We start from the raw sequence: 18,461 nt of genomic DNA, 5'->3' as shown, positions 1-18,461 counted from the left end.
GGGGACAGTGGCCCAGAGTGGGAGAGCTGGATACAGATAGTAGCTGGGTTTGGGCTCTGGTTGGTCTGCATATGAAATGCTTGTCATAAGAGAGTTGTTTACTATCTTTGGGAACTGGCTAGCCCTGGAAGTAGCAGTCTCCCCTGAGTCAGGAGGCCCCAGATGTCAAAGCATCAGAAATAAAGAGGCATGATTAATACAAAGATTAACCAAAAAAATTCTAGAGACTTGCCTTAGAAATAGGAGTCTTGGTAATTAATAAAACAATCTAAGAAAAACATGAAGATATCCCTTTTCCCTTGCACCTGTGTAAGTAAAGATACTGTTCCGAGCCATAGAACAAGCTAAAAGAAACCAATTTGATAACATGTTAAGTGAAAAATGTTCACAAGAACATACTGATCACACTCTCCTCTGCAATATGGTGATTAGTGTGAATATTTGTAACTGCTACCAACCAGTTCTGTTCTATGTAAAATAAAAATTAATCCTCAGAATTATTACTTGAACAAAGGTTTTCGTGAGACTCTTCAACACTTTAAAAATTATTTTCTGATCTGGGGAAAGAAACTTTGAAAATAAATAGTTATGTCCAATTGTCTTAAAATTTTTATATTACCAAATGGTATTAATACTCTATCAATCCAGGACCAAATCACTGGCACATTTTTCTTCCATATCCATGACACAGAAAAGTCTAGGAGTCTTAGATTGTTTTAAAATATTTTAAGTCTCTTTCATTTATGTTAATGCTATTCTTTCAGTAACATACAACAGCTGCCATACACAGTAATGAAATCAATGTAAACATCTGGAGCCTAATATACATTAATAACGTATATTATTAACAACAAAAATCAATGGCCAAGATGAGAATGACCTTCTATCACTGTTACTGTTAGACAATATACTGGTAGCTTTTACCAACTCAGTAAGATGGGAAAAAGAAGAGATAAAAATTTACCGCTTAAGAAAAAAATAGAAAATAGAAAACTCTTGAAGGACACAACCCAAAATATGAAGAGCCATCTGTAGGTAATGGCATTACTTGTGTGTTAGAATTCTCCATGGCTCTCTTGCATATCTTAAAAAGAGGCACTAACTCCCTTTGTTCTGGACTATCCTTTTCAGAACATCTATATGGAGAACAGCCTTGGAAGGTAGCATTTCCCCCCGCAACAAAGGGCAGATCTGTTTAGTCTTCTGTATAACAAATAATTTCTCCCTTTAGGGGGAGTAAGTCAGGTAGACTTACCATCCTTTATAAAAGATTTGGGGTTCTTGGGGCATCTGGGTGGCTCAGTGGGTTAAGCCTCTGCCTTCAGCTCAGGTCATGATCTCAGGGTCCTGGGATCGAGCCCTGCATCAGGCTCTCTGCTCAGCTGGGAGCCTGCTTCCTCCTCTCTGCCTGCCTCTCTGCCTACTTGTGATCTCTCTCTCTCTCTCTCTCTCTCTCTCTCTGTGTCAAATAAATAAATAAAATCTTTAAAAAAAAAAAAAAAGATGTGGGGTTCTCCTCTCCTGTGCTGCAAACATCTGCAACCCCCACCCCCGTCCCGTCCCATATCTGTAGTTGTCACCTGACTCTGCATCCCCTTGTGGGAAATAGGGCTCCGGTTACAGGCACAACTGCTGATAGATAGCTACTGCTATTGTTATGAGAAATTAACTTTCTTTTATATCCCATTCAAAAATCTGGTATCTCCTGCCAGCATCCATGAAACTGATTAGCTTTCAAGTAGGATAGGGTACAATACAATCTCAGATTCTTGATGGTTTTTTACAAGGCAATTTCTATTTCATTATTCTTCTATGTATTTTCTAGTCATTCTACAACATGTATTATATTACTTGAATAGTAAAATAAAAATTTCTCTATTATCACTTAGATATAAAATAATGAAGGTCTGAATTATGTTGATGAAAAAGATAAGACAGCTACTTAGCAGATTAAATGATTAATATCCACTCTCACACTTCATGAATTTAACCTAGATTTTAGATTTTCATAGAAGGTTTTATCAAAGATTTTTTTTTTTTTACAAATTATAAATACTAACTTATTGCTGAAAACAGTACAAAATAATTTCTAAACTAAATCAATGGGGAAAATGCCACAGATTAGCACTGAAAGGATAAAATACTTGAAGAACTATGAGCAGACATTTCTAATGAACTCCTATTGTGATATTTAATGAGGTAATGAAAACATCTTAAATTAAATGTATATTGCTATACAATGTGATTATTACTTTAAATTATGCTCTACTTAAGCACATTTAAGAAATTAAATCTTGGGGCACCTGGGTGGCTCAGTGGGTTAAGCCACTGCCTTCGGCTCAGGTCGTGGTCTCAGGTTCCTGGGATCAAATCCCACATCGGGCTCTCTGCTCAGCAGGGAGCCTGCTTCTCTCTCTCTCTCTCTCTCTCTCTCTCTCTCTCTCTGCCTGCCTCTCTGCCTACTTGTGATCTCTGTCAATAAATAAATAAAATCTTTAAAAAAAAAGAAATTAAATCTTAGTTCAGGTCATTTTATTAAGGTAGGATCTCAAAACAGCAATAGTTTGTGTTATATTAAACTATAAATAGGTTTCTATCGGAACAACTGTATATCATTTCCAAAACTGTATGGAAGTTTAAAAAACTCAGAAGCTTGAGGCTGGCTTCAAGGCCACTCACTCACTAAGTTAAGTATCTATTTAAAACTGAAAAAAATCACTTTCAATAACAGCTTCCAAGACAAGCTGATCCTAAATCATAGAAATCCTATAGAAATCCATAGAAATCCTAAATCCATAGAAATCCTAAAACATAGCAATGAGCAATACCATGCACATTGCCTCAGAAGTTTCTGACCCTTACCCAAATAAACAAGTATGTGATCTTGAAAAAGTATTGAGTGACTGAACAGAGAGATTGAGAAGTTACATTTATTACTTCGAGTAAGCCAAAAATTAATAAATGAAAAACCTAATAGTCTATATTATTCTTCCGATTTACTGTATAAATCTAATGATTAGTAAGAATTCTTAACTTACCAAAGCAATGCTTTTAATAGAAGTATGTTAGTGAAAAGTGTTTTTTGCTAGCTGTTTCTACACTTTTATGAAAACAATGCTTAGCCATTACTGTAGATTTAGTGGCAGCTTTCAAAAGATACATACAGAGTACCTAGGAAGAATAAAAGTTTTAACAAGTTCAGCCATATAAATTCAACCCCCAAAATGATATCAAGCAGTCCAGATGCAATTTCACAAATGCAACCTTTACTATATTCAAACATGCAGAAATAAAAGTTCTAACCGTCTCCTCAAATCTAGCACTGCATTCTGTCCCTACAACTCTACTGAAATTACTTTTACCAAGCAAAGTCATTTTTAGGTATCTCAACTGAAAATCCAATGGCCTCACCCTTCCTGTTGTTAACCTTTGTGGAATGTGGCATACAGACAGACTCCCTTAGCTATTCTCTGCTTAGCCTCTCCTGATTCTGTCCTCATCTCCTGTCTCTTGATGACTCTTAAAGGATTTGAATTCCTCAGGGTATATCTCCCCCATTCTCACTCCACTCTCTTTGGGTGACATCTCCATAATGATAAGGTTACTTTTCTACCAATCCTCATATATTTATCTCCAATGAGCTGTTCTGAGCTCTGGATTTATATCGAACTGCCTATTAATACTTCCAGTTGGATGTGCCAGTGGCCAACCCAACAAGTACAAACCAAACATTCTTTTCAAAACAAGCCATTTCCTTTCTTGGATTCTTTCTCAGGGAGTAATAATTCAATCAACCTCAGGGTGGACGCAGATTACTCCTTCTACATACTCAAGTTTAATTCATTCAGCATCTTTTAGATCTGCCAACTTCTACCCCCATAGCCACTGTCCAGATTGCCTTTGCTTGGATTTTTAAAGTAACACTAACTGCTCTCTACCATGGCCCTTCGCTTTTGACTCAATGGCTACAGAACAAATTTCAAGTTCCTTGGCAAGATACATAAGGCCAAAATGAACCAGCCCCCGTCTAATGTTCATCTCCTACCCTCCATCATCCACAGGCTACATCCTAATTTTATATATACTACTGTAATGTTCAGATTCATGTCTTTTTTACATCTTGGACTGTCCCTCTGCTTCCACTTTCCTGCTGGCCACATATTCATCCATCCTTGAGAATGCATATTATCTTTACTATTGTGAAACCATCCCTGAACTCTCTACAGCTGACTGCTTCTCTCCTTTTTGTCCCATCATTGTACACTCAATACTTCCGTTTTGTCCCATCATTGTATACTCAGTACTTCCAGTAATGTGCTTCATAAAATGGTAGAGCAATTCTCAAAGTATGGTACCTGAGACCATTTCAGAGCATCTCCAAGGTCAGAAATATGCTCAGAATAATCCTAAGCTGTTACTGCACCTTGGTCATTCTCTCAAGAATACATACCAGAGTTTTCTAGAGCCGACATGACAAGTGATAATCTAAATATACTGCATGCAGAAGCAGATGAGAATTTGGTAGGCTTCTGTTAAATCAGACATTAAAAGCCATGTGCAAAACAAAGGACACTTCTAATATTTTTTGTTTTGGAATATATTGTTGTTTTCCATAAAAATATATGTGTGTAAATGTGACAGTTTTACTGTTTTTTTAAACTAGTTAATATACATTTAATTTTTTCTCAGTTCAAATTTCGGATATTATAAATACCTTTTTTAAAAATTTTTTAAAGATTTTATTTATTTATTTGACACAGAGAGAGATCACAAGTGGGCAGAGAGGCAGGCAGAGAGGGAAGGGGAAGCAGGCTCCCTGCCAAGCAGAGAGCCCGATGTGGGGCTCGATCCCAGGACCCTGAGAACTATGACCTGAGCCGACGGCCAAGAGGCTTAACCCACTGAGCCACCCAGGCGCCCCTCATATTGCAAATATCAACAGATATACCCACATATAAAAAAGCTTTTTGGATTATTTCTTCCCTAAATTTTATTTATTTGAGAGAAAGAGACAGAGAGAGCACAAGCAGGGGGCGAGGCAGAGAGAGAGGGAGAAGCAGGCTCCCCCATGAGCTGGGAACCCAATGTGGGGCTCAATCGCAGGAGCTGGAGATCATGACCTGAGCTAAAGGCAGACGCTTAACCATTTGAGCCACCCAGGCACCCCATTTTGGGATCTTTGATTATGCTGAAGGGGTCCTGAGGGCAAAACATTTCAGACAAACAGAGTATAGTTAAGAGTCTTCATAAAGATTTAAATTATGCCTTAACCACCTTTTGTTTTATTCTTATGGTCATAAAAGAGTACATAACACACTAGGAATCCCATATAAGGTTTGTTAGATAACTCTAATAATGAAATCATTCTGCTTAAGATTTGTCACATCTAGTGCATTAAAATACATTTGGGGAAACCTATCTATGGTGGAGCGAAGATCCTGGAAACTTACCTCCCCAAGAAACAACTATAAATCTAGACAATTGTCAAAAACAACCACTTCGAGTCTCTAGAAATTGAAAAAAGCAAACAAATTGAGAAGCATTTTTCCCCTCAAGAATAACAGCTTAACTATGGATAAGAACAGTGAGTGTCTTTGGTATTCTTGCCTGGGGAATGCTTTCATTCCCTGGCTGATGCTTAGCTTGCATGAAGTGCTACTGGGGTGGGGCTGGCAATGAAAGCAGCGTCTCTGCCGACGGAGACTGTAACTTGAATTGGTATAGAAGGAAAAGCCCACACCCAGCTGCACTGTTTATAAAAATAGCAAACAGGGTAGGAAACAACTGGAAGGGGCACAACACGTAATCCTATTAGCCTAAGGTTGTAATTTATATATCCCTCACTGACTGGGAGACTGTGTGTACACGCAGAGGCAATATGGGAGGGCCCAAGTTCTCTACATATCCTTGACTGCACACAAGCAAAGGGAAGACCTGGATGAGCCCAACAGAAAGTAAATGCCAGGGCAGATTCAAAAATGCCTGAACGTGGGGACCTATGTGGCTCAATCAGTTAAGTGTTTGCCTTTGGCTCAGGTCATGATCCCAGGGTCCTGGGATCGAGCCCTGCACTGGGTTCATTGCTCAGTTGGGAGCCTGCTTCTCCCTCGCCCTCTGCCTGCTGCTCTGCCTCTTTGTGCTCCATCAAATAAATAAATAAAATCTTAAAACAAAACAAAACAAAAATGCCTGAATAATAAATGCACTCCCCAACACATAGGCGAATCTGCCAGCAGAAGGTGGAAGTCTTACTGGCTCCTGATATTTGAGTACAACCTCTGACCAATCAATTGCTGCTGACTAATCTACACAGACACAGGCATAACCCTGTGGAAGCAAGACTGAAAAAGAAAAAAAAAAAAAAAAAAATGGATGCCAGTGGTTGAGACAAATACTGCAGATAAATTCCTAACATTTGTTATAAATAAATTAAAAAACTCAGCAACAGTTACAACTTTCAGGTGGGAAATAAGGAGAACCAGAATTGCAGGACTGCTACAGTATATGACCTAAATTGTCCAGATTTCAATAAAAATTAAGACATTCAAAAAAGCAAGGATGAAAGTATTCAGTAGAAACTCTCTAAGCCCAAATACTAGATTTGACAGTTATTATAAAGAAATAAAACATTTAAAAAATTAAGGTATGACAAAAATGACTTATCAAATAAAAAATACTAATGAAGAAAAATTACAAAAAGGGCCAAATGGAAATACTGGATTTGAAAAGCAATGAATGAAAATGTATTAGAAATGTTCAAAAGCAGGGGAGCCTGGGTGGCTCAGTGGGTTAAGCCTCTGCCTTTGGCTCAGGTCATGATCTCAGGGTCCTGGGATCGAGCCCCACATTGGGCTCTCAGGGAGCCTGCACCCCCACCCCCATGCCTGCCTCTCTGCCTACTTGTGATCTCTGTCAAATAAATAAATAAAATCTTAAAAAAAAAAAAAAAAAAGAAATGTTTAAAAGCAGATGTGAGATGGAAAAAAAAAATCAGTAAATTAAATACTCCAAATTTCATGAAAACTAATTTACAGATATAAGTAGCTCAAGAAACCCCAAACAGGGGCGCCTGGGTAGCTCAGTGGGTTAAGCCGCTGCCTTCGGCTCAGGTCGTGATCTCAGGGTCCTGGGATCGAGCCCTGCATCGGGCTTTCTGCTCAGCAGGGAGCCTGCTTCCCTTCCTCTCTCTCTACCTGCCTCTCTGCCTGCTTGTGATCTCTCTCTGTCAAATAAATAAATAAAATCTTAAAAAAAAAAAAAAAAAAAAGAAACCCCAAACAGAATACAGGGGAATCCGAAGCATGTGACAGTCAAAGAGAAAGACGCAATGAAAAAAAAAAAATCATCTTTACAAGGGTATAAAACAATAGCTGACTTAGTAGAAACAGTTAAAGCAAGAAAGTAGGGTGATATTCATTTTCTTTTAAAAAGTCAACTAAGAAATTTATATCCAACAAAACTGCCCTTTGAGAAGTCACCAAAGACCACAATTCTGTAAGTCAATTTGTATGAAACATCCAGAATAGGCAATTCCACAAAGACAGAAAGTAGATTAGTGACTGCCTTGGCCTGTGCTAGTTGGGAAATGAATGAGGAGTGACCACTGGTGGATAGACGGGGGTTTCTTTTTTGGGTGAAAATGTGCTAAAATCAATAGTAGAGATAAATGCACAACTCTGTAAATATACTAAAGACTATGAATTGTACACTTTAAATAAGTAAATCATATGGTATGTGAATTTTATCTCAATAAAGCTGTTTTTAAAATATAGCAAAACCAAGATATTCCTAGAGCAATGAAGACTGAGAAATCTAATCATGGCTAAAGATCTGTCTTATAATAAATACTGAAATTCTTAGAGACTGAAAGGAAATAACAACCAGACAGTAACTTGAGTCTAAAAGAAGAAGAAATTAAAGGTGACCAAACTGGTAAATTGGTAGGCAAAGAGAACTGCATGAATACATATTTCTCCTTTCTTATTTCTTTAAAAGACTGAATAAAACAGTCTATTTTGGGGTTGATAACAAATGTTGAATCTATAGATAAATACACCAAAAGGGGGGAGGAAATGGAGCTGTACAGGAACAAAGCTGCTATATTTTACTAGAATTCAGTCAATATTAACTTTGAATAGTTAGATGCATATTATAATCCAGAGAGCAACCTCTTAAGATTACAATTCAAGAGATCAGAAATTTAAGAAGTTTAAGAAATCAGAAATTTAAATAGTACACTGAAAAATATTTAGAATAAAAAAAAGGCAGCACAGATCAGAGAAAAACAAAAAAAGAATATGAAACAAAAGAACACAGAGAAAAATGGCAGATATAAAACCAACCCTATAAATAATTATATTAAATGTAAATGGATCAATCATTTTAATCAAAAAGAGATTACCAGTACAATCAGGCAAGAAAAAAAAAGGTATCTATATTGGAAAAGAAGTAAAATTATCTTTATATGGAGAAGACAGGATTACATCTGTAGAAAATCCTAAGGAATCCACAAATTTTTAGAATCAATAAAGAATTCAGTATGGTCACAGAATACAAAGATCACTATATAAAAATCAACTGTATTTCTTACACTAGCAATGAAAAATCCATAAAGAAATTAACTAAAATAGCATGCAAAAGAGTAAAACACTAATAATTTAGCAAAAGAAATGCAAGAAAGATTTATACACTAAAAACTATAAAGTATTGCTCAGGGAAACTGAAGACCTTAATAAACAGAGATAGTCTGGGGTGATGGACTGGAAGGCATACTGTTAAGACATCAATACTATCCAAACTGATCTATTCAATAAAATCCCTATAAAAATCCCAGTAGGTTTTTTGTAGAAACTGACAAGCTAATCCTAAAATTTGTCTGGAAATGTAAAGGACCCTGAATAGCCAAAACAGTTTTTGAAAACAACAAAGTCTGTAAACTTAAAATTCCTGACTTTGAAAGCAGATATGGGATTGACTGGGAGTTGGTGTGGAAATAGGGACTGAATGCAAATGGGCATGAGGATCATTTAGCAATGAAGGAAATGGTGTAAACTGGACTGTGATGATGGCTGAACAACTTTATAAATTTACTAAAAATCACTGGATTATACACTAAATGATTGAATTTTAAGGGTATATAAATTATACCTCAGTAAAGTGATTAAAAAAAATTTGTGTACAAATGTATTAATATTTGCCAAAAACCGGAAACATTTCAGGTGTCCTTCAATAAGAAAATGACTTAGGGGGGAAAAGACTTAAAAGAAAAAACAAAAAAACAAAAAGGAAAATCCAAAGATAATGTATAAAATTAACTAGATAAAGGAGAGTTGATACCAGTTAGGAGACAACTGCAGAAATCTAAATGAAGGTTTTGAGGGCCTAAATTAAATAGGAATGAAGGATAGACATAAAAAGAATCACAGGTCCTTGGCAATGACTAATAATAAACAACAAAAACTATTAACATTTACTAAGCACATAGTATGTAACAAGTATTGCATCAGGCACCATATTTAATGCCATTTCACCGTCACAACAATTCTCTGAAGTATGTGTCCTCCAATAGAGAGAGAGACACTGAGGCTGGAAAAGTTGTAAATTTATCCAAGGTTAACACATGGAAATTGGAATTGCTACTGTGTATGTGTTTTTTGCTACTGGGGGTCAGGAGGTGGAGAAAGAAATGCCAAATGATTGTGAGGTCTTGGATTTTTTTTTTTCCCCACACTATTTCAATGATTATTTAAGTAAATATGCCACATTAGTAACTGTGTTATCTCAGCGAATGAAAGACAACCTCTTTCTTAGGAATCCAATTTATTCTAAAGGTTTTAGATAAACGGTTTGGATTTATCTGGCATCCAACTGCTTTTTATTTTATGGGTAATTACTAAAAATACTAAATGGGGAGTTTTTCCCAATTTCAAAAGAGTCAACACATCTTTAGTATAATCATATACCTTTCTTCCATATGGTTTTTCTACCATATTGCTGTCACTGTCAGAATTTTCACTCTGAACTGGTTTTGTGAACCCAGATTTGGGCATCTTATAGCTGTTCAGCTAGCTTCTTCTTTTATCAGTCTTCTCATCCTGGATCTGTAAAGAATGGATATATAAGAGTTATTTGTATACATACGCAATGAAACCTACTTAAAGGTATATACCACGATTAATGCAATTTGTTACACTCTGTCTCTATAAGTCCTGGCCTAAATTAAGTTGTCATTGAAGAATTTGAGCATCTAGGGGCGCCTGGGTGGCTCAGTGGGTTAAGCCGCTGCCTTCGGCTCAGGTCATGATCTCAGGGTCCTGGGATCGAGTCCCGTGTCGGGCTCTCTGCTCAGCAGGGAGCCTGCTTCCTCCTCTCTCTCTGCCTGCCTCTCTGCCTACTTGTGATTTCTGTCAGATAAATAAATAAAAAATCTTTAAAAAAAAAAAAAAGAATTTGAGCATCTAATTAAAGTCCACTCAGCTCGTCTCTGAAAGGAAGAGAAATACTTTTAGATTTTTTTCCCACCTTCTCTAAACTAATATCTAATATGCAGTTTTCCAAGGAACAACAATTAGTAGAAGTGAAAGCAGTAACAAGGGGTTTGTAATTTCAGCCTGTTTCTAGAGGTAGAAGGTTGTAGCAGATTCTCTGGTAGTTCTGCATTGCTCTGGAATTTACTTCTAAAGACCCAACGAGGAATCTAATAGGTTTGATTGCAATTTTATAATATCTAATTTCTTTTTAAATTAAATTTTGAAACCATTTCTACTTAAAATTCCCGAGTGTTTATTCTTCACTCAACTCCCAGACATTCCTAGGCAGTTAGTCATTTTATCAACCTACTCATTTGCTTAATGTTTATCATATTGTAATTATCATGTCATATACCATTTTCTTTCTAATTTGATCAGTCTTCTGTTTCCTGTTCTGCAGCAGGTCAATAGTCTTCTTAGAAGCTTATGCTTACATACGAGCTTACATTTGAAATGCATACAAATTCCAAGAAGGGAGTTTTACATACAAAAAGGGAAGCTAGGAGACTAGACCAGTGTTGCTAATGACCCATTAGCTACATGTGGCTGCTGAAAGTTAAATTAACTAAATTTAAAGTAACTACGGTCCAATACAGACATATATTTATTTCTATTATGACAGAGAGCTCTACTGCATAGCACTGGGACAGACTGAAGTTGCTAGCCAACAGGAGCATTACTTAGACCACAACATTAAGCAGAATGACTGTTAAGTCTAATTTTTAATTATTTCATGCAATAAATTTCCTATAGATGGATATTACAGGTCTAAGTAAGCTAAGTTCTAGCATCTGTGTGAATTATGAAAACCCAGACACCTTGAACAGAGGGTTAATAACATCTTCTGTGTTCTTCAAATTGTTCTACTGGTGCTTTAAAATGTTTGATTTCAATAGGTGAAACAAACCCCCAAATCCCTTAAATGAATGACTTAACTTGTAAAGTATCAAAACTCTATTAAATTAATCTGAAAACAGCCAAATTAGAATACATTCCAACAGAAAAAAACTGCCAGAATTCAAATAGTTAAGATCTTTCATTTATAGAGGAGGAAATAAACTTGAAGAAAGAAATCTTTTTGATACTACACACATGATGCACAATCTACCTTGGGATCATTCAACTGTTTCAACTATAACCATTGAAATCATTTAAACATAGCACCACCCTCAAATCTAGCCTTGTGTAAAGCTTACAGAGTTACAGTTATGAGTCATATATAAACAGAAAAATTCTGACTCAAAAGCAAAATGGATCTGCATAATATCAACAGGCATTAGTCTAGGTGAAACTATAAAGATTAAGCATTATCTCCTTTGTAGATCAAGCAAAGCAAGTTACTGGTGAATGTAGTACTGTCTTGAATATTTTTAAGAAAATTATACATAGCAATAATATTCTATTAATGGACTGTATGTCAGAAAAAGCTTGTATTGTCTTTCAATAACTTTATTTGGAAAATCTCAGAACAATCAAAATCAAAATTAGATTCTAAAAATATTACTTTGATCCATAAATATTAAACATTTAATATACATTTAGGTTCTGAGCCCATGCTATATAATGTAACTGCTGGAGCAACGAATATACAAATGATAATCAAAATCACATCAGGTAAACTAAAACTGAGTATCTTAAAATGTACAAATAACCAAAGAGAAGGCAGGAAAGGAAAAACTGAGGAATGAAAAACAGAAGGAACAAACAAAACAACGGTAGACCTAATCTAAACAAACCAATAATGATATGAAATGCAAATGGACTAAACACACCAATTTAAAAAGACTGTCAGACTGTATACCTGAAACTACTATAACACTGTACGTTAACTGAGCTAGAATTAAATAGATAGATAGATAGGTAGACAGAAAATTGAAAAGAAAAAAAAAGGAGACTATCAGAAGGAAAGGGGGAAATGGCCATATTATAAGCTATTTACAAGAGACTTACTTCAAATGTATAATACAGCTGGGTTAAAAGTAAAAGAACGGAAAAATGATATGCCATGCAAGCACTAATCAAAGGAAAGCTAGAGTAACTACATTAATATCAGACAAAACAGATCTCAGAGCAAAGGGGAATTTTACATATTACACACTGATAAAAGGATCAGTTCACTAAATGTGTATGCAACTAGCAACAGAGCTTCAAAATACAGGAAGTAAAAACTGACAAAACTGACAGGAGAAATAGACAAATTCATAATTATAGATGAAAGCTTCAACTACTCTCAATAAGACAGAAAATCAAAATGCATAAAAAAGAACTGAAAAATGCCATCAATTCGAGTCAATTGGATCTAACTGACATTTGTACAAAAATCTGCCCAGTAACAGGAAATTATTCATTCTCAAGGGCACACATAATATTCACCAAGATAGGCCATGTCATGGGTCAAAAACAAATATTAATAAATTTAAAATAATTGGGGCACATGGGTGGCTCAGTCAGTTAACTGCCGGACTCTTGATCTCAGCTCAGGTCTTAATCGTAGGGTTGTGAGTTCAAGCTTTAGGTTGGGCTCCATGATGTGTGCAGAGCCTACTTAGACACAAACTACAGATCAATATAAAAGCTCATGATCATATACCAAAAAATATTCAATGAAATATTAGGAATTTAAATTCAGCTATATATAAAAAGGACAATCCATCATGACAAGTGGGATTTATCCCAGTAACTGAAGGTCAGCTTATTGTGTGAAAATCGATCTATGCAATTCACTCTGTTAACAGACTAAAAGCGGGAAAAAAACAAAACAAAACGATAGTCTCAACAGATAGAGAAAAAGCATCTGATAAAAGTTAATACTCATGGCAAACAACTCCCAGTGACAGAGTAGAACTTGAATGCTTTGTCTCCTAAGATCAACAATGAGGCAAGAATGTACACTCTCATCACACCTCATCATCTTTTCCCCCCTGGCTTTACTGAGGTATAACTGATAAACACCGTATATATCTAAGGTGTAAAAGTGTAACTTTCTATATTTATACATACATATATGTGTGTGTGTATACATATATATATGAAACAATTACCACAATCAAGCTAATTAAAACATTCACATCACATAATATTTATGTGTGTATAGAAAGAGCACAGAAGTCTATACTCTTAGAAAATTTCAAATATAATACATTATTAACTATGCATGCTGTACATTTCCCCATTTCCTCCAATCCCCAGCAACGACCATTCTACTCTTTGCTTCTGTACGTTCATTTTTAGATTCCACACATAAGTGAGATCATACAGTATTTATTTATTTTTCTGTTTCTGGCTTATCTCACTTAATGTAATGTCCTCAAAGTTCATCCATGTTGGCTCATATGGAAGGACTTCCTTTTTTCAATGGCTGAACAATATTCCATTGTAAATACAAACACCATATTTTCTTTATCCATTCATTCATCAACAGACATTAAGGCTGATTCTATACTTGGCTATCACGACTAATGGGGCAACACATGAGCAGAAATATCACTTAGAGGTACTGATTTCATTTCCTTTAGATATATACTTAAAAATGGGATTGCTGGATCCAATAGCAGTAACATTTTTTTTTGAGGTACCCCCATGTTCTTTTCCACAGAGGCTGCACCAACTTACATTCTAACAAGAGCGTATAAGGGACCTTTCTCACCATATGGTCACCAACTCTTGCTATCTCTTGTCTTTTTGGTAACAGCCATCCTAATAGGTATAAGGTGAGATCTCATCATGGCTTTGATTTCCATTTCTCTTATGATTAGTAATGTTGAGCACCTTTTCATTTACTTGGCCATTTGTGTGTCTTCTTTGGAGAAATGTTCAGGTCCTTTGTCCATTTTCAAATTGAGTTTGTTTGCCACTGAGTTGAACATATTTTGGACATAAATCCCTTAATGTATGGCAAATATTTTCTCTCATTCCAAAGGCTTGCCTTTTCCACTGTTTGCTCTGCTGTGCAAAAGGTTTTCAGTTTAATGTAGCCCTACTTAATAAAAATTTCCTGGCATGCTTGTTAAAATACACATTTAATAGGTTGAAATAGAACAAAGAATTTGTACTTTTAATAAGTATCCCAGTGGTTCTTATCATTAGGAAAATTTCAAAACAAATTAGTGAGTATTTTTGCTGGTATTATAAAAGTTCTCATAAGGACTCATTTCATAATCTAAGACCGGGTATTTCTCTACCATATTAAACCATACATATGTTTACATTAAATGCATGCATATGGGTGTGTGAGATATCATGTTAATTTTAAAAATACCTACATTAAGCAGCCAGAGAGTATCATTAAAATTTTTTTTAACTGTTATTTCCTTTCTTCACAAGATAACTCTTTGTGAGAGTACTTTAACTTACAAAATTGATCCTAAAAAGCACTCAAACACCGGTATCATATTTATTTTATTCTACTGATTGTTACTATGCCATAAATGCTCCACAGCTTTCTTCTCTTTGATTAATCTGTTTCCATTTTGGTGGAAAGTATATGCAGCAACTATTAGTTTCTGGTCACTGCCTCTTAATTATCACCTTTAACACTGGCTTCTCTGGAAGTTTATTTTTCCCTCCACTCTAGACAGAAAATTTGTTGCTTCCTCAATTATTGCCCTCTGTAGATTTTTAAGTTTTTTTTTAAAAGATTTTATTTATTTATTGTCAGACATAGATCACAAGCAGGCAGAGAGGCAGGCAGAGAGAGAGGAAGGGAAGCAGGCTCCCTGCTGAGCAGAAGAACCTGATATGGGGCTCCATCCCATGACAAGAGCTGAAGACAGAGGCTTTAATCCACTGAGCCACCCAGGCGCCCCTAGATTTTTAAGTTTAAAACAGTCTTAAAAGAAGCCTGAAACCACGGACTGTATTTCTTTTAGATTGTAAGTAAAAAACGACTGTAATTTTACACAATTCTTTACCTTTTAGTAGAACTTTAAAAAGTATTTTCCAAACTGATTTTTCAAAGCCTTCTTCATTGGAATCTCTAGAAATTGCTTCTCATGTGGGGTGGGGGGAGAGGTGAGGGGTGAGGAAGAGAATCACGTAACTGTAAGAAAACTACTGTATCTTTAATCTCTTGACCTATGTAAGGTGGTATCCATCTACCTTACTCATTCTTTCCAGTAGAAAAATATTCTATAAGCACACTTTTTTGGATTACATATGCATTTGCTTTAGCAAAAGGAGTCCAACCGATGCATTTTTGGGACACAATGCATGCATACCTAAAAAATCCAGTTCCTGGAAATTTGCTAAGAACTATTGATAAAAATGCTTATCACTACCTACAATGTAAAGTTTAACCAAGGAAGTACAACTAATTTAGCCAGTAGCAATGTCTAGACTAAACTAATGTTAAGTTATAATTTAATAACAAGAAGGGCAGATTCAAACAACACAGCTAACTCAACATGAATAATGATAAAGATAAGCATCCTTCTTCAAGGCTGAGGTAACTGCAATCAAGTTTTGCTTGACAGTCTTAGTATAATTAACAAAACTGATTCTTCAGGAAACTGTAGTAAGTTGCTCTTTTTTGTTTATGACTTACTCTTCATCCTAAGGCTAACAATTTGGAGAGAACTTTATTTTCCTAGCAGAGAGTACAAAATCGCCCATAGAAAAAAGCCAAACTTTATTGAGGAAATGCTTTGAAAAACTAATCAAGAAGGAAAGAAGCCTAGGAGCAGTCTGTAGGGAAAAGCTACTCAACATGATGAAACGAGTGAGGGTTAAAGGGAAAAAATCCAGGAAGAAAAAAAGACTACTGGTAGACTATTGGCAAGATAGGGAGGAGAGGGGGGAAAAAACAACCCAAAAAACAAACAAACAAAAAATCCCCCCAAAACAAAAAAACCACCCATAGTTGGTAGTATGGCTGGAAGAGAACTTTGGAGAACAGAAGTAGATGATGGAATCTAAGTTACATGCTATGGACATAAAAGATTACATAAAGTAAAAGTGAAAATCCACAGAAGTATTCCTTTAAAGAAACTTAAGAAAATTCTGTATTTTGAGATCACTTTATAGTTTTATAGCATTCAGTGAGCAGTGGACCCTCAGAATCAATGCTTTAAACATTATTTTTTGTTAGCTCTAGTTACTTTATCTTCCAATTATAAGTCTAGTCACTCTATTTTCCAAATTATAAGTTTGACTCCAAAATTCTTCACAGGGATATCACAAAATACTAGAATTCGTCTTTAGCTTCTAGCTATAAAACAAAAAGGTATGTCAGCAAATCTTTCCCAGTTATCAAATATGCTTAGCTTTACTACTACATACAGCTCCATACCTAGTTGGCAATTAGTACTCATCCTTTAAAAGCACTTTTACTAAGATATTGGTGGCAGGAAGAGAGGAAGCTTTCCTCTAAATGGGCTAAGATAAGTAGAAGTTCTAAAACAAAAAAAAGTCAGGGGAAAAAACACCCAAGAGGAAATAAGCAGAACAAAGTACTGAAACCAAAACTTAGCAATGGATGAATACAGACCGCATGGAGTAAAAGTTAACTGAAATCTAAACACAGATGCAACAAGCTGACATTTTATAAAATGGTTTATTTCCCTCACTTCAACCCTGCCTAAAACCGACTTTTAAGTTAAAGACAATCAAACTGTGTTGGCATTTGTTTTTAGCTTTGATGAGATCCTCTTTAATTCACATTACTGCTTCTAGAACATTTCAATCTACTCAAAATATGCTCTTCTTTTGGGCTTATGCCACCTGGTAATTCAAACTTACCTGACTACCAGAAGCAAAGCAGAATGGTTTGTTGTTGTTGTTTTTAAGATACAGATGTCTAGCTTTATCTTTAGAACTACTGAATCAGAATATCTGGGAAGGGAGATAAACACCACTTTTTAAAAAGCTGTCTTTAGTGGCTGCCAGGGGCTGGAAGTAGAGGGAAAACAGGTTTCCTTTTGGGTAATTAAAAATGGTCTACAATTAGGTTATGGTGATGGTTGCACAACACTGTGAATGTACCTAAAACCATGGAACTGTACACTTTAAAATGGTTAAAATAGGAATCATATGTAGATTTTATTTCTTTTTTTAAGATTTTATTTATTTGACACACAGAGAAAGATCACAAGTAGGCAGAGAGGCAGGCAGAGAGAGAGGAGGAAGCAGGCTCCCTGCCGAGCAGAGAGCCCGACGTGGGACTCGATCCCAGGACCCCGAGATCACGACCCGAGCAGAAAGCAGAGGCTTTAACCCACTGAGCCACTCAGGTGCCCGTGACTTTTATTTCAATTTTAAAAAGTTCCAGGTGGTTTTCCAGTGCACATGAAAGTTGTTTTCCACTGTACTGTAGTCTATTAAGTTGAAAAAATGGATATACCTTAATTAAAAATATACTTTCTTGCTAAAAACAGTTAACCATCATCTGAGTTTGGAGTTGTAATCACTGATCACAGAACACCATGACAAATAATGGAAAAGTTTGAGATACTGCAAGACTTACCAGAATGTGATACAAAGACACAGAGTGAGCAAATGGCTGTTGGAAAAATGGCACTGACAGACCTGCTCCATACAAGGTTGCCATAACATCTAATTTGTTTAAAACAAAAAAAAACAGGCAATGTCTGCAAAGTGTAATAAAACAAAGTGCAAGAAAATGAAGTATGCCTGTTTATATACATAATTACATGTAATTTAAATTTAAATTATAATAATTTAAATTATGGTTAAATTATAGTCATTATAACTATGCATATGTAATTACATATAACTTAAATTTAAAATATATATAAAATTTAAATTGTGAAATATACGTAATATAGAATTTACTATTTTTTTTTATAGAGGCATAATTGACATGTAACATTACATTAGTTTCAAACATAAAACATAACAATTCAGTATCTGTATATATTGTGAAATGATCACAATAAGTCTAGTTAACATCTGTCACCATACACAGTTGCAAATTAT

General features: G+C 35.5%; 1 protein-coding gene across 5 annotated transcripts in view; it reads right to left on the bottom strand.

Annotated features, from left to right (window-relative positions):
- ANKRD12 (ankyrin repeat domain 12) overlaps positions 1-18,461 on the bottom strand; it is a 129,832-nt gene that overhangs the window by 87,463 nt on the left and 23,908 nt on the right. For 4 of the 5 annotated variants that reach the window (XM_047696846.1, XM_047696845.1, XM_047696849.1 and 1 more), the window contains exon 2: positions 9,963-10,100. In XM_047696846.1, coding sequence (XP_047552802.1) covers positions 9,963-10,049 — 87 coding nt within the window. In that variant the 5' untranslated portion in view covers positions 10,050-10,100. Of the gene's footprint in view, positions 1-9,962; positions 10,101-17,988; positions 18,009-18,461 lie in introns of those variants that run through there. The other variant, XM_047696847.1, reaches the window with a different exon arrangement.

Source organism: Lutra lutra, chromosome 12 (genome assembly GCF_902655055.1).
Source record: "Lutra lutra chromosome 12, mLutLut1.2, whole genome shotgun sequence".
NCBI lineage: Eukaryota > Metazoa > Chordata > Mammalia > Carnivora > Mustelidae > Lutra > Lutra lutra.
The sequence above is the reverse complement of the archived record's forward strand: the minus strand, read 5'-3'. Positions and strand labels throughout refer to the sequence as shown.